At 44.2% G+C, this 20,733-nt stretch overlaps 1 protein-coding gene across 2 annotated transcripts in view; it reads right to left on the reverse strand.

Annotated features, from left to right (window-relative positions):
• Dus2 (dihydrouridine synthase 2) overlaps positions 1-20,726 on the reverse strand; it is a 36,651-nt gene extending 15,925 nt beyond the window's left edge. For both annotated transcript variants that reach the window (XM_052166386.1, XM_052166385.1), the window contains exons 1-7: positions 20,648-20,726; positions 17,413-17,554; positions 10,874-10,919; positions 6,284-6,375; positions 4,324-4,367; positions 2,648-2,708; positions 538-585 (exon numbers count right to left, since the gene is read on the reverse strand). In XM_052166386.1, coding sequence (XP_052022346.1) covers positions 538-585; positions 2,648-2,708; positions 4,324-4,367; positions 6,284-6,375; positions 10,874-10,919; positions 17,413-17,538 — 417 coding nt within the window. In that variant the 5' untranslated portion in view covers positions 17,539-17,554; positions 20,648-20,726. The remainder of the gene's footprint in view (positions 1-537; positions 586-2,647; positions 2,709-4,323; positions 4,368-6,283; positions 6,376-10,873; positions 10,920-17,412; positions 17,555-20,647) is intronic.
• Between the last annotated feature and the right edge of the window lie 7 nt (positions 20,727-20,733).

Raw genomic sequence — 20,733 nt, forward strand, 5'->3', positions numbered from 1 at the left:
CCTGCCCTGACCCGGAGTGACCTGCCCTCTGCTCTCAGATCATCCCGGAAGGGAAAGGAGCAATATCCAGGAGGCCATATCCGAGTTCTACGGGCCCTGTGGCTCTTAGGTGACATGTCCCTATCTATAGACTTTTACAGAATTCAAAAAGCACTGAAGGCTGACTGAAGTCTATCTAGCTGCATATCAAAATTACTTTTTTAAAATGTCCAGGTCAGGGCTGGAGAGATATGCAAGAGCATGATCTACTCAGAGGACTGGAGTTTGGTTCCCAGCACCCACAGCAGATAGCTCGCATCTGCCTATAACTCCATCTCTAAAGCATCCAATGATCTCTTGAGCCATTGCATGTACACGGCACAGACATGTAGGCAGGTAAACCACCCGTAACACATAAAAATAAATAAATTTAAAGACATTTTCTCTGGGCCCAAAATAGAGAATTTAAGCAGACGTCAGCAAATCTGGACTAAGAGGGATAGACATTTTAGAGAACTCTACATCTCGGCACATTTTGAGGACCCTACTGTCACTCACCTTCTCGATCTTGTCAGGATCTGACAGCAGAGCAGCTCCCATTCCTCCCTAAGGAGAAGCACACAGAAGGCCTTACGATTGAAGAAGGTGGCCCAGTCACAGTACATGAACAGGATAGCAACAAGGTACCTGAGACCCACTGAAACTGGCATTGTCCTAACCAAACAGGAAGGCAGCAATTGTCTGTGCACACCGCACACCCCATCAGGAATCAGAATGTGATGGATCCTAACAACCATCACGCTGACCATTCTGCTAAACCATGTATACACCCAGAAATGGGTACTACAGATGCTATTGTTTTAGAACTTCATATCCTCATAAAAATCTTAAGAGTCATAGCCCACCATCTATTGTGCCCTTAGAACAAGGAATCCACCTGAGCAGAGCAGCACACATACTCAAGAGGCTAAGTCAGGAGGATCAGGAGTTCGAGGCCAGCCTCCACTGCATAGTGGTGAGTTCATAGCTAGCCTGCACTTCATAGATATATCCTGTGTCAAAAATAAATGCAGCAAATGATAGTCCACCAAGTCACAGAACAACTTAAAGCTCAAGGATGGCAAAGATTCTGTCTTAACTTTAAACTTTTTTCTAAAAGAATTATTTATATATTTCACGTATGAGTACAGTGTAGCCATGTTCACATACACCAGAAGAGGGCATCGGATTCCATTACAAATCTTTGTGAGCCACCATGTGGTTGCTGGGAAATGAACTCAGGACTTTTGGAAGAACAGTCAGTGCTCTTAACCACTGAGCCATCCCTCCAGCCATGTTTTAAAACTTTTTGTTTGTTTGTTTTTGTTTGTTTGTTTTGTTTTTTTGGGGTTTTTTTTGGATTTAGTTTTTCCGGGACAGGGTTTCTCTGTGTAGCCCTGGCTGTCCTGGAACTCACTCTGTAGACCAGGCTGGCCTCGAACTCAGAAATCCGCCTGCCTCTGCCTCCCAGAGTGCTAGGATTACAGGCATGCGCCACCACTGCCCGGCATTTTAAAACTTTTTAACATTTATTTATTTATATATTGTGTGTGTGTGTGTGTGTGTGTGCAGATCAGAGGACAACTTGCAGGAGTCAGTTCTCTCCTTCCGCGTGTGAGTTCTGGGATTTAAACTCCAGTAATCAGGCGTGGTGACAAGCGCTGTTATCTGCTGAGCCCATCACTCCTGCCAATGGCTGTCTCCTGATGATAGGCTTATTTACCAATAATTTCATAACTGTCTATATTTCTGAAGTATTAGACAATATTATGAATGACTTCGTGTTGGTTTTTTTGATACAGGATCATGTTATAAAACCCTGGAGGAGTACTGACATTACAGTTGTAATAGAGAGGGGATTTTTTTTTTCTCAAACATGTATGTGTTTGTGTGTGTGTATGCCACATGTGTGGGCATGCCTTCGGAGCCCAGAGGGTTCAGGTCTCTTAGAGTTTGTCTTGCATTCAGGGAACTGAAGCCTGGTCCTCTAAGAGAACAACAAGCACTCTTAGCTGTTAAGTCATTTCTTTGGCCCTAGAGAGAGGATCATTATAAATTCAGTTTTATTTGCTGCTACTGTGTGTATGTATGGTGTATGGGAGAGGGCACACACATCCCACAGAGCATGTGCATAGGTTAGAGGACAACTTTTAGGAGTTGATCATGGGATTCAGAGATGGATTGCACATCGTTAGGCATGTGTGACGAGCACTGAGCCAATCTGCTGACCTCTCGGATCTGCAGAAGTCTGAGTCCCTGAGGAATAAAGCAAACAGGCTGCACATGCAGCTCAGCGTGCCTCGTGCTCTCAAGTCCTGGGCTCGGTCCCTAGCACCTCATCAAACTACATGTGGGGACGACATCTGTAATCCCAGCACTTGGGAAATAAAGACCAGTGGACCAGAAGTTCAAGGTCATCCTGTAGCTCAGGCTAGCTTCCAACTCATCCTCCTCCTGCCTCAGCCTTTGCAAGTTTAGATTACAGGTGTGCGCCATCATATCTAGCCTCATAGCATCCCTTTGAGCATCTTCTAATCCAGCACCAGACTTGCCCAGAGCCAGGCACTATAATAGTTAACCTCATTTAATCTTCACAGACTAATTCAGGGAATATAAATACGTCTTTTACCTTAGTGGAATACTCTTTTGGACAGCCCATGTTGACATCAATACCAGCTACATCATTTTCTCTGGAAAAGCATGAAAGAGAAAAGGAGGTAAACACTCTACATGAGGGAAGAAAGTAGATGAAGGTAAAGGGTTCTGGGCTCCTGAATGTCCTCAGCCTCCTGGGCCTGTGAAACACACTAATTCTCAATGACAAAAGGTGACAATCAGAAACAGAGCCCTTCCCACAACTGCAACTGCCTCCCCTGAGCAGAGCTCAGAAGAAAGACATAACAAAGCCGAATCTATGAGGAGCTGGATGTACGGGACTTTACCACACTGAGTGTCGTGTCAGGTGTTTCAAATACTGAGTGACCCAGACTCCATCCCAGAGCTACCGTTTTGACTGGGGTAGTAGAAGCCATCTGTCAATGTAGAAAGGTGGTGAGAGCACAGAGCCCATTGCAGAGCATATCTTCTGCAAAAGTTACTAAACTGAGCCAGGTGTGCTGGGACATATGTAATCCTAGAACTCAGAAATTAGAGGCAGGAAGGTCACATGTTTGAGGACAGCCTGGGCTACATAAGATAGAAAAAGAGGAGGAAGAGGAGGAGGAGGAGAAATGAGGAGGAGGAGTAGCAGCAGCTAGTAGTTGTATTAGGCTGGCTTCATTTGCTGAGATGCACAACTGATTTACTCCAAAGAATTCTGTGATACAGAAAAGATCTCCTCATCCACTGGTTTATAGTGGTCTATGGTTTGCAGCAGCTAAGGTCTGAGTTTTTTCTTACTCTCACTGTTTTCAATAACAAAAACTAATACAAAGCACTTATGACATGCCACATGTTGCAAAGACATGACATGCATTATTTCATCTGTTGTTTCCTATAATGCCAGAGATTGATAGACATCATTTTACAAGGAAGAGAACCAAGTTCTCAATGATATTTTAGGTAAGTTACTGTGGTGTTTTAAATATGCTTAGCCCATGGGACATGGCACTATTAGGAGGTATGGCCTTGTTGGAGTAGGGGTGGGCTCTGAGGTCCTATGCTTAAGCTCCACACAGTGCAGAACAATCAGTCTCCTTCTGGTTGCCTTTGGATCACCATGTAGAACACTCAATTCCTGCCAGATCACCATGTCTGCCTGGATGCTGCCATGCTCCCTGCCATGATGATACCGGACTGAATCTCTGAAACTGTCAGCCAGACCCAGTTAAATGTTTGCCTTTGTAAGAGTTTTGTTGGTCATAGTGTCTCTTCACAGTAATGGAAACTCTAACTAAGACAGTTACCAAGTTCACAGTTACCAAATAACAAAGCCTGAATTCCAACTGAGCTCTGCTTTAACTGCCAACTCTGGAAGGAATGTATCTTATCTACATTTCACGAGGGTTAAAGCCGCAGGACTCCCAGAAGAATCCCTGGAAAGGGAACCCCATGAATAAACACTAAAAGGGGGGCTCCACATAGAGGATCTCTGGGATATAACCACATAGAGGATCTCTGGGATATAACCACAGCAGTATACAGGAGTCCCAGGCCAGCCTTCAGATACCATAGAGAAAGAAACCCAATACCCTTCTCCTGAAAAAGAAAGTAAGGGGCTAAGAAGCAAAAGATGGGTTGCTAGTGACATGAAGGTCTCACAGCTTACAGAAGAGACAAGGTGTCCCCAAGGAGGGAAGAACTTACACAAGCCTGGCCACAGCAAGGGCTCGCTCTGCGTCTGAAGTCCCCTGGGAACACAAGAAGCTACATCAACCTGTCTTGACACAAGTGCACACATGTAGACAAACACACCTATTGATATCTTACAAACACACACACAGACACACACACACACACACACACGCATGCATGCATGCATATACACATGCCAGCAAGTATAAAAATCAGACCCACTTGGGGCTGGAGCAGTAAGTAACTCAGCAGTTTTTGTTTGTTTGTTTGTTTGTTTGTTTGTTTGTTTTTAAAGAAACCAGTACACTAGACTTATTCACCAACAAAGGAAAAAGATGGGCTTGGAAGGCCTAGACAATTTCATTAATGCCATGGTTACTTTCAAACATTGAAAAACAATGCAAGGGCTGAAGAGGTGGCTTGGTAAATAAAGTACTTGCTCTGTAAGCATGAAGGTCAGAGTTCAGAGCACTGGTGTCCACATAAAAACCAGGTGGGGCGAGCATGCAGCTCAGTGGGAAAAGGCTCTTACCACCAAGAATGTCACCTTGCGGTCAATCGCTGGGACACAGAGGGCAGAACTGATTTCTGCAAGTTATCCCATTACCTCTACATACCCACTATAGCACAAGTGTGTATACACATGCGCACACACACAACACACATACACACACACACAACACACATGTAATAAAATCATTATTTTAAAAAATGGCAGAAGTATCAGTCTGTCTGTAATCGCAGTGCTCATGGGACAGAAGCAGAGGTCTCTGGAGCAAGCTGGCCAGTCAGACCGGCAAGAGACCCTGCCTCAGTCAGCAGAGTGGAAAGCAATCAAGGACGATACCAAACACCAACTTCTGACTCACACACACACACACACACACACACACACACACAAAGTAAAAAAAAATAGCACAGATTCAGATACCCATCATTCAAATTCTACAATTAACATTATGCCATATATTTTCTCTCCATTGTTACCAACTTTTAAAAAGATCTAAATGTCATTCAGGAGCTATTCCTAAAAAACACCAAGCTATGCCTATAGAAAGAAAAAAAGCTAGCTGGGTGGTGCCTTTAATCTGAACATTTTTGAGGCAGAAGCAGGTGCATCTCTGAATTCAATGGTGTATAGATTAGGTTCCAGGATAGTCAGGGCTACACAGAGAGACTCTGCTCAAAAAGAAAAGAAAAGAAAAGAAAAGAAAAGAAAAGAAAAGAAAAGAAAAGAAAAGAAGAGAAGAGGAGAAGAGAGGAGAAGAGAAGAGAAGAGAAGAGAGAAAGAAAGGAAGAAAGAAAGAAAGAAAGGAAGAAAGAAAGAAAGAAAAGAAAAGGCAAGAAAAAGAAAAAAACAAAGATAAAAAAATACCGTATAATTACATCTGTAATGAAAATCTTCAACTACTCTTTAGAAACCTAAGTCCAGCCAGGCATAGTGGAGCATGCCTTTAATCCCAAGATTTGGGGAGGCAGGTGGATCTCTATGAGTTCAAGGTTAGGCTGGTCTGCAGAATGAGTTCCACAACAGCCAGGGCTATACAGAGAAACCCTATCTCGAAAAAAAAACCAATAAGCAAATAAAAAATAAAAAATAATTAAATAAAAACTTTTTTAAAAAAAAGAAAGAAAGAAAAAAGAAAACCTAAGTCCTTTGATATATACCATATAAAAACACTTTGGCCATAATAATCAATTCTATTGATTAAAAAAATATAGAAGTCATGCCAAACAAATAATTCATAATTGAACAACTGTAGGCATGGGACAGACTGCAACAACTTAACTTCCATAGTCCCCAACAGGGGACCCAGCCAAGACCGGATCTCTGAAAAACATCCAAGCCAATCACAGGGCACCACCATTGTACAGCATGGTACAAGCATTCAGTGCTGGCAGACATAGCAGGAATTAGACCTTCCGGGGAACAGGGAGGGCACTGAACACTGGAGTGGGAGGTGTCTCTTACCATTTGGAAGACCACCCTGCTCTGTTCTCTTTCACACGTACGGAAGACGACTCGGTCATCAGGAGCCACAAAGTCCACTGTGCTGAGCACCTCTGCACGGAAACACAAGCACATGGACCACGCCATTAAGATGCAAGTTCCAGCCAGTCTGAGCCCTGGAGGCCACAACAAGACTACAGCCTGGAGAGGAAAGAGAGTGGATTCTACATATATATTCTTCTTAAAGACATAAATGTGCCCCCGGGAAGCTTCTGGGTTGCTAACGATGGTCTGTTTTAAGAGTGATGTGGTTTGCTTTACAATTATTTGGTAAATGACATGTTTATAGTTAGTGTTCTGTAATTTTTAAAACGCTGTTGACACAGTAGCTGTGAGAAAGGGACATATGCGAAACTTGAGCCACCTATATGTAGTGCCCAGGAAGCATGCCTGCTCTTCACCCAGCCTTCCTCATTACCTGAACTCGCAATGCTTGTAAATTCACTTATCTATTGAAATTCATTTATGACATGCAAATCAATAGTTATTCATAGACGGATGGAATATGGAAAAAGAAGATGAGTCACTTTCCCGGCTGAGGTCAAACTCTCGTTTGTTTTCCTAGTGTCATATCTGTCAGAGCCAGGCACGATGGTGCATGCTGGCAAGCCCACCCCTGGGAAGGCTGAGGAAGGAGGGTCGGGAGGTCAAACTAATCTTCACTACACAGCGAGCTCAATGCCAGGCCAGGCTTCATGCCCCTGGCTCAAAAACAAAAACAAAAAAAAAAGGTCATATTTCAGTTCGGTTTTGGTTTGTTTTATGTTGGTACTCTCATTATTTAACTAGACCCTAAGCGCTGGGTGGTGGGGGCACAGTACGTGGGAGGCAGAGGCAGGTGGATCTCTGTGTTTGAGGACAGCTGGTCAGCAGAGTGAGTTTCAGGACAGCCAGGGCTACACAGAGAAACACTGATTAAAGACAAATGAATAAATGAATGAATGAACAAGTGAATGGCTCAAGGCATAGCGATAACATGCTGTGGTCTATATTAAATATCACGACTTTGAATAGTAATACACATAAAACAAGTTATATGCTGATCAACTGATAAAAATGTGCCCAGAGGTCTAAATAAATCTAATTCTGTGTGATCTGATTCTTTTAATATTTTTTATATGTACAGGTGGTGTTTTGTCTGTATGCATGCCTATGTACTATGTGCATGCAGTACCCTCAGGGGCAGGAAGAGGGTGTCAGACTGCTGTTATCCACCATGTGGGTACTAGGGAAGTCCCATCTCTACAGCCCCTTGGTTTGTTTTTTTTTAAAAGACAAGGTCTCAAACAGTCCATGCTCGCCTTAAACTTGCCTTGAACTCCTCGTCTTCCAACTTTCACCTCCCAATGCTGAGACTACAGAAGTGCAATCCTAAACCTGGTACTAAGTCTCATTTTGTATCTCCTTCAGGCTGATGTTTCCACGACTGCATAATTAGTGTCCTTAGTAACAACATTAGAACATTAGAACATAACTACAAATAAGTTGATCATATCTCATCTACTGTGTGTGTGTGTTTTCTCTATATAGTCTTGGATGTCCTAGAGCTGGCTATGTAGACCAACTGGACTCAAATTCACAGAGATACTCCTGCCTCTACCTCCCAAGTGCTGGGATTAAGATATGCACCACCATACCTAGCCCAACTATTCTTAACTATTTAATTATTTTTGTTGTTGTTGCTTTGTTAAACACGGGTTCTTGTGTCACATTTAATCTTCTTTCATAAATTTCTTTTACTCTTTAGTACTATTAACTTTCAAAATAGATTATTACATAAAAAATATCCAATGTGGCAGGTGACTAAATATGACTATGACAAAGGCTATCTTAGGAATACTGGAAGCCAGGCAGTGGTGGAGCACAACTTTAATCCCAGCACTCTGGGAGGCAGAGGCAAGTGGATTTCTGAGTTGGAGGCCAGCCTGGTCTACAGAGTGAGTTCCAGGACAGCCAGGGCTACACAGAGAAAACCTGCCTCCAACCCCACCCTCTCCCCCCAAAAAAGAGAATACTGGAGATCTTTTAAGTATGTAAATTCACAATTAAGGCTATTATTTTGTTTTGTTTTGTTTTTAGGGTTTTTTTTTGTTGTTGTTGTTGTTGTTTTTTTTGGATTTGGTTTTTGTTGTTTTTTTTTTTCCGAGACAGGGTTTCTCTGTATTGCCTTGGCTATCCTAGAACTCACTCTGTAGACCAGGCTGGCCTCGAACTCAGAAATCCGCCTGCCCCTGCCTCCCAGAGTGCTGGGATTACAGGCGTGCACCGCCGCCCGCCACCATTACCACCACCTGGCAATTAAGGTTATTATTAACATCCCAGACTGAACAGACAAGCAGCTAACATTACCACGGCTGAATCCATGATGGAAGTACCATTCAGGCTGCAAAACTCAGCACTTAGACAGTACACCTGCCAAAATGAGGGTCTAATCCGTCCAAGCCCATAGCTTCGGGAAAGTGTCTGAATGTACTGACCTTGCCTTTTGGCTCCTGTAGTTCCACTCTGGCTGACTGTTTTTGTTAACAGAAGTGTGTCAACTGAGAACATGGGTTTAATGCTTAAAAGCTCAATCTGAGAAAGGCTCAGGACTACACTGGGATCCCAAACATCAGGTATAGTCGCTGGTTGGCTAATAAAGATTTTTCTATTGGCTTAAATTTATATCTGGAGGTCTTCTCTGGTGAATACCCCACAACAGCTCTAAAAGGTACAGTAAAGGGATGACATGGTAGCTGAAGATGGTGAGAAGAGGTCGGAGAAAAGAATCATACAGAACTGGTGTGCGTATAATGCATCATTATAACAGCAAAATACTGGAGAATCCCAGTAAAGAGCCGATGACACCCATTCTGATATAGTCAACTCTAGTTTCTGACACAGAAAAATGTCCTGGCAGAAAAGCAAGAAACAAAGCAGCACGTGAGGCGGAATGCCAGGAGGTGGGGGGAAGACAGACATGAACAAGTCACGCTCACAGAGGCACATGCTTACTGTGTGCACAGGAATACAAACACTCTCCCCTTTCGTGATTTGTACTTTAGGAGAATGATCCCGGAGCAGTTTTGTTTTCTAGCCTATCATATCTGTAATACTAAAATTTATTTTGGACAAGGTCTCAGAAACAGGCCTTGGATTCCTAATCCTCTGTCAAAATGATGAAGTTACAGGCATACATTTCTACTTCTGGCTCAGTAATACTGAAATTTATTACTTGTTTGATTTTTTTATAATTTATTTATTTCTATTTTATGTGCATTAGTATGTTGCTGGATGTATGTCTGTGTGAATGAGTTATAGACGATAGCATGATCGTGCTGTGAATTGAACTCAAGCCCTGTAGAAGAGCAGTCAATGCTCTTAACTACTGAGCCATCTCTGCACCCATACTTGTTTGTTTTAAGACAGTTTCACTCACTGTGTAGGTCTGGCTGGCCTGGAATTCATAATGCAGACCAGGCTGGCCTAGAACTCACAGAGATCCATCTGTTCCCAAGTGCTAGATTAAAGGTGTGTTCCACCATGCCCAACTCTTGAGTTTTCATAACACAAAATAAATATAAATTTAAAATAAACAGTACTACACAACTGTAATTCTAGCACTAAAAAGGCACAGGTAGGGGGCTGGTGAGATGGCTCAGCAGTTAAGAGCACTGACTGTTCTTCCAAAGATCCTGAGTTCAAATCCCAGCAACCACATGGTAGCTCACAACCATCTGAGATCTGATGCTCTCTTCTGGTGTCTAAAGGTAAATACAGTGTATTTACATATAACGAAAAATAAATCTTTGGGCCGGAGCGAGTGGGGCCTGAGTTCAATTGCCAGCAACCACATGATGGTTCACAACCATCTGTACAGCTAAAGTGTACTCATATATACATAAATAAATACATTTTTTAAAAGGTAGTATCAGGAGTAAAAAGTCATCCTCCACTAAACAGCAGGTTCAACAACAGCCTAAGAAAACAAACAAAATCTCTGGACCCTTAAGGATTCCAATGCTTATCAAAGCATAACCCATCCTATCAATAAGCAGATGGGAACCTCAATGCTTATCATCATAGCTACTTCCATCCCACAGAGCTGAAGGTGTGCAAAATAATTACTTTATCTCTGCTGAGCCACAATCTTAACTCTATGAATTAAATTTAAAACTAGGCTTACGATTCTCATTTCACTATTAAAAAACTACTACATATCTGAGGTGTGTCCATTACTAAGGTTATCCTTGCCCCTGAACCCCTAAAGTCCTATCTATACTATGAAATATAGACATTTCGTTGCTTTCAAGTCTATCAGAGAAAGGCACTGTAGCCTGTTTCACAACTGATTTGTTATGAGTTTATTTATTTATGTGATGCTGAGAACCAAACTTTCAAACATGTTAGGCAAGCACTCTACCAGTGAACTGCACCTCCGAACCTCAGATGTGGCACGTGAGCTATGCCATTACGTAATACAACAGGGAAGGATGCTGGGCAGGGGCGGTGACAGACCTGCTGAAGCCAGCTGGGCACACACAGACTCCCACGGCCAGCACTTGCACTCACCGTTCACAACTCGCTTGCACTGGAGCATCTTAAGGTCAATCAGCTCCTGCAGAGGGAGGGGAAGACACCTATCAGTCTTGGGCGCAGAGGGAAGGTCTTCATTACATTCCTGATGACCACTGTTTAGCCGGTAACCACACTGCTGACAACAGATCATGGCTTTGGGGACACCTTGTGCCATCCCCTACGACTAAGCAAAGCCCTAGGTGAGCTGCCGTGAACCCGCCGTGAACCCGCCGTGAACCCGCTGTGACCCGCCGTGAACCTGCCGTGAACCCGCCATTCTCTCCAGGATCCTGGAGGCACTTGGTGCTGTCAGAGGATAAACCACTCAAGGTGCTGGGAAGAGAATGATCCAGGATACAGACACTGAGACAATGTCCCTAGGACTAGACTGAGTTCAAGCCCCAGCACCTCAAAGAGCCTCCCACCACAGTTACTACACAAAGGACAGGCAGTGAAGGGCTCTAGGGAACAGACAGGGCAAAGTTAGAACTAGACTGTAAAAGCCCAGGGAGGAAGCTCTGAGACAAACACAGGAAAGAAAAATCTACAGAGCTCACCGTATGTAACCAAAGTGGGGAGCCTGGGTAAGACATTCACCCCCCACACTCCCTCTCCTCTTATGAGCATCAACAAACCACACCCTCAGCCTGGTGGGTACCATTTCATATATAGCAGTGCTGGGGGGATGACCAAACAAAGGACCTGATGGCCTCCATGTGTCTTCTCTCAATATAATCAACATGTACACAAGCATGTTCTGTATCTGTCTGTCTGTCACATCTTTCTTGTTTATTTTTCAAGACAGAGCTTCCCTGTGTCACTCTGGCTGTCACTCTATAGACCAAGCTGGCCTTACAGTCTCAGAGATCTGCCTGCCTCTGCCTCCCCCCACCCCCACCCCGAGTGCTGGGATTAAAGGCATGTAGACACACACACACACACACACACACACACACACCACATCACCACCACCACCCCACTATCCAGCTTTCTTCTATGTATTTTTGTGTCTATTCTTTCCTTACAACATTCAAATCAGCAAAAGTCTAATGTTAGGTCCTGGGCAAACCACCACAATTAAGTTTGGGTAATCCTGTGGTACCCCAAGGGGTGAGCAATGCCCAATAGGCAGAAAGGCAGTGGGCATGTGGGAACGCATTCAGTGTGTGTATGCTGTATGAGTGGATGTGCATGTGTGTGCAGAAGCATTAGTGAAGGCCAGAGATTGATGCGAATTGATGTTTTCCTCAACTGCTCTCCACCTTATTTTAAAAATTGTTTTATTACATCTATTTGTTGCACATATACTTTTTTGTTGTTGTTGTTGTTGTTTTCGAGACAGGTTTTCTCTGTATAGCCCTGGCTGTCCTGGAACTCACTCTGTAGGCCAGGCTGGCCTCAAACTCAGAAATCCGCCTGCCTCTGCCTCCCAAATGCTGGGTGTAAAGGCGTGCGCCACCTGTGCCTGGCTTGTTACACATATACTGTATGTGTATGTGTGTGGTGCACATGTGATTTGTTAGACATATACCAGTGTGGTGTGTGTGTGTGTGTGTGTGTGTGTGTGTTGCAATGTGGATATCAAAAACAACTTGAGAGCCCATTCTATTCTTCTACCATGTGAGACTCAGAAGTAGAACTCAGGCTTAGCAGCTAGTACCTCTACCCACTGAGTCATCACACCAGCCCAATTTTTCTTTTAAAAAGCTGAAGAAGTAGCCCGCCTACATGTATGGGGTTCAATACTCAGTACCAGGAGGCAGGGGAAAGGTGCTGAAACCTCACTTCTGAATATATAGTCTAATTGAAAGTAAGATCTCAAAGAGATACTTGCAGGGGCTGGAGAGATGGCTCAGTGGGTAAGAGCACTGACTGCTCTTCTGAAGGTCATGAGTTCAAATCCCAGCAACCACATGGTGGCTCACAACCATCTGTAAAGAGATCTGATGCCCTCTTCTGGTGTCTGAAGACAGCTACAGTGTACTTACATATAATAATAAATAAATAAATCTTAAAAAAAAAAAAAAAAAAAGATGCTTGCAGCATTTCTCTTAAGAGACAGAAACAACCCAATGTCCACTGAGGAATATTTGGATAGGCAAAGGGCTATATAGACACACTGGATCATATGTTAGCAGTAAGGACCACTAAGGGACACTCTCAGACCAGCTCAACCACTGGGAAGAGGCTCAGATACAGTGGCCAGGAAGTCAAGCACCCTGAAATTAGAAACCAGAACTGCTTAGAAGAAACAAAGAGCGCCTGAGCTGCCTGGAAGAGGTTCAGACCAGCTGAGCCCCTGGGACGTGCTCTCTCCAATGGGAGCGTCCCTGCAGGCTGTGCAGTGGGCTCCAAGTTTCCAGCTTCTGTGACTTTTCACCCATGCTTGAGCAGGCTTTGCTTTTTTATGTCATTTCTACCTTTATAAGTAACCCCTCACCCCTATTCCTATAAATAACCTCAATAAAGCTCTGGCTCACCAAGATGGAACTTTTTGGTCTGTTGTTGCCTCTATATCTAGACTGAGAGACATCTGCTCACATCTCCTCAGGAACAGCGTCACACAATTGATAGATGTGCAGGGGAAAACACCCATTATATATAAAATAAAAATGAAAACTTGATCTTATCAGATGTGGGTGGTACTTGCCTTTAATCCCAGGATCAGGAAACAGGCAGGCGGATCCCTGGGAAATCCGAGCCAACTTGGCCAACATAGTAAGCTGCAGGCCTAACACAGCTACAATGTTATAAGACCCTGCCTCAAAAAGCCAATACATACACAAAGAAAATAAGTCAGGTGTCTCCTTACAGTTTGGACTATTGGAGCACCTCCGTACAAGGTGGGTAAACTGACTTGACTCTGAAACCTCACAGATCAACTATGGCATTCACCTAGAAAGAACATCTTGGCGTTTGAATTGATGCTGGCCTGTACAGCAACTCTGGCTCCACCAGGGGGCACTGGTTACCACACTATATCATGTCCAATATTCAGACTCTGGTCCCAAGCCACCTGCTTCTCTCCCTGCTGTCCTCAGAGCTGGGGCTGAGTGCGAGGCTTACAACTGACTCCTCTAGCAAAAACTTCTTTGCTCCTCATACCAATTCTCTCAGCTTGGAGCAAATCAAACAGTGGAATTTCCACTCCCAAATTTGAGCAGGACCCTGAAGGAAAGAATTAGTCACATTTACTAGTAAAACATGCTTTTCAGGTTGGGGCAATAGCTCATCCAGTAAAGTGCTTGATGTGCAAGCTTGATGACCCAATTCAATCACTAACCCCCATACTAAAATAAAACAGACAGACAAACTGGGTACAGTGGCTGAGTAGATGGCTCAATTGGTAAAGTGCCTGACAGATAAGTATGAAAACCTCATTTCAGATGCTCAGCCTGTAAGTGTAACTCTAATAACACACACACACACACACACACACACACACACACTCAGTTCAGCTCCTCTGGAGAACCACGAGTAATACAATACCAGCACTTGAGAGGCAAAGACAGGAGAGTCAAAGTCATTCTTAGCCATATAGTAAGTGTGAAGCTAGCCTCAGCAACCCCATCTCAAGAAAAGAGAGAGGAGGGAAGGGAGAAGGGGAGATGAGAAGGAAGAGAAGTGAGGAAAGGAGGTCATAGTAAAATAAGCGCATGAGTCCTGGGCCCCTAGAACAACCCCAAGAGTCCCCACAGAGCGAGCTGACAGTGGAACGTGGCAGACAGACTTCCCTCTGCACAGCCTCCATGAGCCTCATTAGTGTAGATGGCTTGGGCTGTCATTGAACCATGTTAGGACAAGCGCTGTACCACGGAGGCCATCCCTCTGCCCACCCTCATATTATATTCTACATCTCTCTCTGTGAAAACATGCCCCTGTTCTGTCTCTCTGGGCTCTCAGGAAAAATGAACATTAGAAGGAACGAATATGTAAATAGAGAAGCTCGCCCCAGAACAGGTTTGAGCCCAGGGTTTTTTGTTTTGTTTTGTTTTTTGTTTTTGTTTGGTTTGGTTTTTCAAGACAGGGTCTCTCTATGTAGCCCTGGCTGTCCTGGAACTCACTCTGAAGACCAGGCTAGCCTCAAATTTAGAAATCTGCCTGCCTCTGCCTCCCAAATGCTGGGATTAAAGGCATGGACTACCACTGCACAGTGACGTCAGCGTTCTTAAGGGCTGAGCCATTTCTCTAGCCACCAACATTGGATGTTTTTAGGGGAGATGAAACATCACTCCCTAAAGTGGAAGCCTTAGACTCCTGAAGTAAACAACTCAGGAAGGCTTCAGGAAGTTCCTGAAACTGACCAGATATACCAGGCTCCTCCCACCCCAAGCATACCTAAGTGGTAAGGACTTTTAAAAAACACTCTCTCAGATTAGTTAAGCCACCCGAGAGAGACAGAGACTGGCCTAGCTGTCTAGAAGAGGCTCAGACCAACTGAGCCACAGACTAGAGACAGTCCCCAATCTATCTATCTGCCTGAAAGTTGTACAGTGTACTCTACATGTCTTTCGAGAGTTGTCACCCATGCTGGGATGAGCTTTGAGTCATTTCTGTTCCTGCCTGTAACTCCTCATCCACATTCTTGAAGTAACTCCAATAAAATTCTTTGAATCATTATATGATAACCTAAACAAACAAACAAACAAAAACCTCACTGGTTCACCAAGTTGGAGTCTGTACTTTGCTCTGTCACTGGTACCCCATCTAAAATGAGTATATGTTGGTTCGCATCTCTCCAGAAAAAAGGTCACACAAAACAGCAGGCAGCTGAACTAAACACTTTAGAGAGAGAACAGTCTGGTTGACCAAAGTAAGATTCTGTCTCAAAGGAAAAAAAAAAGAATCCTGGAGTCAGTAAGGCAGCTCGGCAAGGAAAAGACCTTCCTCACAAGCTTTGATTTGCAGAACCCAAGAGGGTATTAGAGAACCGCTCCCCAAGCTGTCATGTGACTTTTGCATGCCCCTCCAGCTCCCATACACATGAACATTTTGTTAAAAGAACCTTGAACTAGAACATAACTCATGGTTGAAGGTCTAAGATCTGCAAAGCCCTAGATTCTATCTCCAGCATTGAAAACAAAAACCTGACCTGTCTCCCGAGACCTGGCCTTGCTTATCCCCTCCCCCACCCCATATCGAATGCCTTCCTTCCTCTTATTCTAGAAACATGCAAGTCATCTACAAACAACTTCCTTTACCCTTTTTTCAAACCTCAAACTTCCTATACTTGCCTGAGCCCTCCCTGCCCCACTTACCCTTAAATGTCCGGCAGTGTGGTTGAAAGCCCTCTTTCTGCTTCCTGGTTTGCTGGTCACTCCTCTGCCCTGAGCCCTCTAACATACCTTGGCTGTTCCTGGCTGCCTGTTCTCCTATCAAACACCTTCTGGCTTTCTTCTCGTAGTTCATTTATTTATTTGGTTGGCCAGCTATTCGGTTGAATGGTTAGAGGTTTTTGTTTGTTTGTTTGTTTTATGTTTGTTTTGAGATGGGCCTCATGCAGCTGGCTCTAAGCTTGGTAGCTCTCATCTCTAAAATTAGCACTTGGGAAACTGAGGCAACAGTATAGACTCTGGGCTAGACTGGGCTATTAAGATGCTATCTCCAAGGGCCGGGCGTGGTGGTGCACACCTGTAATCCTAGCATTTGGGAGGCAGAGGCAGGTGAATTTCTGAGTTCGAGGTCAGCCTGGTCTACAGAGTGAGTTCCAGGACAGCCAGGACTACACAGAGAAACCCTGTCTCGAAAAAACAACAACAACAACAACAACAACAACAACAAAAAACCAAAAACAATAAAACAAATAAAAAAAACCACATTTGTTAAAAAATTAATCTCTAATGCAATATTTCCAAAAGGGGTTTATTGATATAAGTCAATCTACAGATATTACTGGGAGGTGTCAGAAAATTGCAGAGATGGGCCCAGCAGGAGGAAGTATCTTGCTTCGTTTCTGCTGCCTGTTCCTGATGCATGGTGTAAAGCCTCCCACCACACATCTCAACGGCCATGGATATCAGAACTATCTCCAGATATTTCTGATAAGTGCTCACCTGAGAACACCCCTCACTGTCTAGTACCAGCTCACCCTGGCAATTCCATTTTCCCATCAGATCTTTCTGAAAAGCGCACTCTAAAGCCCTAATATCTCTGGGGCAGCCAATGGATACACTTACTGACCTACTGCCCCCCAAAACCCTATGACTACCGACACCAACCTTGTTCAACTTCCTTACTCTAAATCTGGTTCTCTCTCTTCTTCCAAACTTCAATTAGTTCCCTGGTGTACTGAATGGGAGCCTGGGCACTGACATGTCAGATGGTCCATCTGCCAACCTTCTACTGCCCAAGTCCAGAGGGCATCGGGACCAAGAGAACTCATCAGTATCATGTGTATGGATCTCTTCTGACTTTAGTGAGAGACCATGAGTGGGAGTCCCATTCTGCCTCCTCAGCCTCCTACAACGGCCATACCCAAAGATGAAATCTGTCCCTGCTCCCCTGCGACTCCCAGAAAAAAAGGAATACCTTACCTCACAGTAAACAATGTCTGCTCCATAATCCAGGGCTAGGAGGCGCATGGGCAGAGTCCCCACCCGAACCATCGGGGCTAAGATGAGTTTATTGTGGTAGGACAGGGAGAGGCTGTTCACAATCATTCCTCCTCTGCTACGCCTGAAGGAAGCAAAAACATAGCTCAGAAATAGAGTGGTGCGCAGGTGAGATGGCTCAGTGGGGAAAAGCGCTTGCAGCATTAACCTGACCACCTTGAGTTCGATGCCTGGAAAACGGGCAGTGGAAGGAGGGAACTGACTCTTGAACATTGTCCTCGGATCTCCACTCATACCCATGCCCCATCACGCACACAATTGAAGAATAATTTTTAAATTAAAAAAAAAGTGTGAAGTTGGAGAGAAATTTCAGTGGCTAGGAGCACTTGGTGCTCTTGCAGAGAACCTGAGTTTGATACCCAGGACCTATGTGGCAGCTTATAACCTTCTGTAACTCTGGTTTCAGGGGTTCTGATGCCCCCTTCTGGCCTTCCCCCGGCACCAGGCACACATGTGATACAAAGACATATATGCAAAAACCCTTATCTATATAAAAACAACAAGAAAAAGAAACATAAGTGGAAAGACATCCCTTCTGTCACGCAGGGCAGGCTTCCCCCATCCTTCGGATACTTACCTCTGATTCATGTTCAGTCATAACAACTATTTGTTAAGTGCCAGTCACTGCCACAGTCCCAGAAAACAAAATGGACTGGCAAGACTAGGAGGTCTCCTGCCTCACAGAGTGCTCAGCCCAGGTGGGGGAGTCCAGGCAAAAACAGGTAAGCATATAGATAAATAAACAATTATATAGTGTGCTGGGAAATTAGCAGCGCACAGCAATTAAAAGAAAAAAACAGCAGAAGAAGCAAGGATTCTGAAGCATTAGGATCTGATTTCAGTAGAGAAGCTGAGGTGTGCTTCAGTAAAAAAGACTTAAACAGAGATGTCGATTCGCCAAGTAGGGATCTAGAAAAACCGCTCAACAGAGGCACTAGCCAGGGCGAAGGACCCAAGGCGGAAGTTTATCTGGTATGTGGGAGGAGCCGTAAGGAGGGTAGCATGGACTACACAACAGGGAAAATCATGGAAGTCCAATGTTTTAGGAGTGGCAGTTAGATGATATGAGGCAGTACTCAGATCATTTAGGTCTTCACAGGACATTCTCGAGAATCTGTTTGGCTCTTCAGAAAGACAGCCCAGCCAAGGGTTGCAAGTGGGGAGCTCATTCATGTTCTCACAGGATCACACTGACTGTTGTATTAATAACAAACAGGGGAAGGGGTCAGGAAAGGACTTGTACCCCGCAGGACGGCAGGGAGATCAACTCAAAGGCAATTCAGTAAATCGACAGGAGAGACAACAGGGATTCAGCGAGGTTGGTAAGCAGCGGTCACATTCTAGAGATGCTGTGAAGGGAAAGACATTCAGAACCAAAACAAAGTTTGGGGCTGCAGCTGGACACGGTGAGCTCTAAGCTAGCCAGCAGTAGGTGAAGAAAGAAAGGGGGGGGGGACAACCAAGCATCAGGACTGTAGCTTACTAGTAAGGCACTTGCCCACTATGAATGCACAGGCCCTGGCCTGCATCCTCACTACCATAAAGAAGAAGAATAAATAACCTGGGGCTGGTGAGATGGCTCACTGGTTAAGAGCACCGACTACTCTTCTGAAGGTCCTGAGTTCAAATCCCAGCAACCAAATGGTGGCTCACAACCATCTGTAATGAGATCTGACTCCCTTTTCTGGAGTGTCTGAAAACAGCTACGGTGTACTTACATTAAATAAATAAATAAATAAATAAGAATAAATAACCTATGAAGAATAATTAATAGCCTATGTCCTACTTTTTTTTTTCCAAAGGCAGGGTCTCGCTATTATAGTCCAGATTGACTACCAGCCTCTGACTTTCAAGTGCTGGAATTAACAGCCTTTGCCACCATGCTCAACTAAATTTTAATCTTTTTAATGATACTGCCATCAATAGGTAGCTTTGGGGGACTGGTTCTAGGAACCTCAAAGATACCAAGATCTGAGGATGCTCAAGCCCCTCTATAAAGTTTCTACACATACTAATATATGCTTTTGATTTTAGAGGGAACTGAATTCAGGACTTCACAAACACTAGTAGGCAAGCACTGTATCACCAAGCTATATCCGAACTCTCTCCCACATCTTTAAATCATCTGTAAATTGGTTATGACTAATACAATATAAACATGATATAAACGCTTGTTATACTGTATTGTTAGGGAGTCACATTAAGGAAAAAAAATCTCTATACATATTTAGTACAGACACAATTTTATCATGAATATTTTCACTCTACAGTGGAAAAACTCACAGATGTCCAACGTATAAATATGGAGGACCAGCTCTAGTGAATGAAATTAAAACACTTTCTCCAGATGTTAGAAAACTCCCATTGTGGAATCAATCCACAAACACTGACCTTTTCTCCCCACTCCAGGCACTTGATGCCCTTTTTTTTTTTCAGATATGTTCAAAAAGTATGAAGAAAAAAAATTAAGCATTTAATAACCCGAACCACTAAATTCATATCAAGTAGTCTGCCTGACCAGTGCTAGGTGAGATAAGCGTCATCACTCCATAAGGGTAATGGGACCCTTCTTTCTACTTCTAGTCAGGCAATTTAGAATCTGCCTGAGAAGCCAGTGGATATGAGCAGACCAGTCTGAGAAACATGAAGGGGTGACGCTTGCCTGGAAAGGAAGGGACAACATGTAAAAAAAACCGAGAACTACACCTGAAAGAACTGAGACCATCTCTCTCACTTCAAAAACGAAATAAGCTCAAGGCCACCAGCATGCATTCTGGCTTCTAAACTAGAGAACGGGGTTGAGCCTACTAGACCCAGACTTCCAACTTTCGCCTCAGTCCCCAGGCCCCACCATTCATTCAGACTCTCAGGAAACTTGCATCACCCAGGCTTTGAGCGGCGCACATATCTACGAAAACATCGTCGAACTTTGTATCCTTGGAGTTCTACGGGATGACTGACCGAGGCAATGAAGCTCACAGGTAAGAATCTCAGAAATTAAGCACTCAATTGACAGAGGCCACCCTCACTCGGTTCCTTGAGCCAGGGACCCCTGGCCCGATCCTATTGCGGACGCCCACTCCCGCCTCCACCGAGTACCCTTCCCCAAAGATGACCCCAATCTGGACACGGCCACACCGGGTGGAACCCTACATACCTCGCAGCCACTGAACTCTCGAGGATCCTCCCTCTTTCCTGAAGGTGCTGCAGCGCCACACACCACACTGATCCTCGCCGGCCACC

The sequence above is a fragment of the Apodemus sylvaticus genome, chromosome 21 (genome assembly GCF_947179515.1).
Source record: "Apodemus sylvaticus chromosome 21, mApoSyl1.1, whole genome shotgun sequence".
NCBI lineage: Eukaryota > Metazoa > Chordata > Mammalia > Rodentia > Muridae > Apodemus > Apodemus sylvaticus.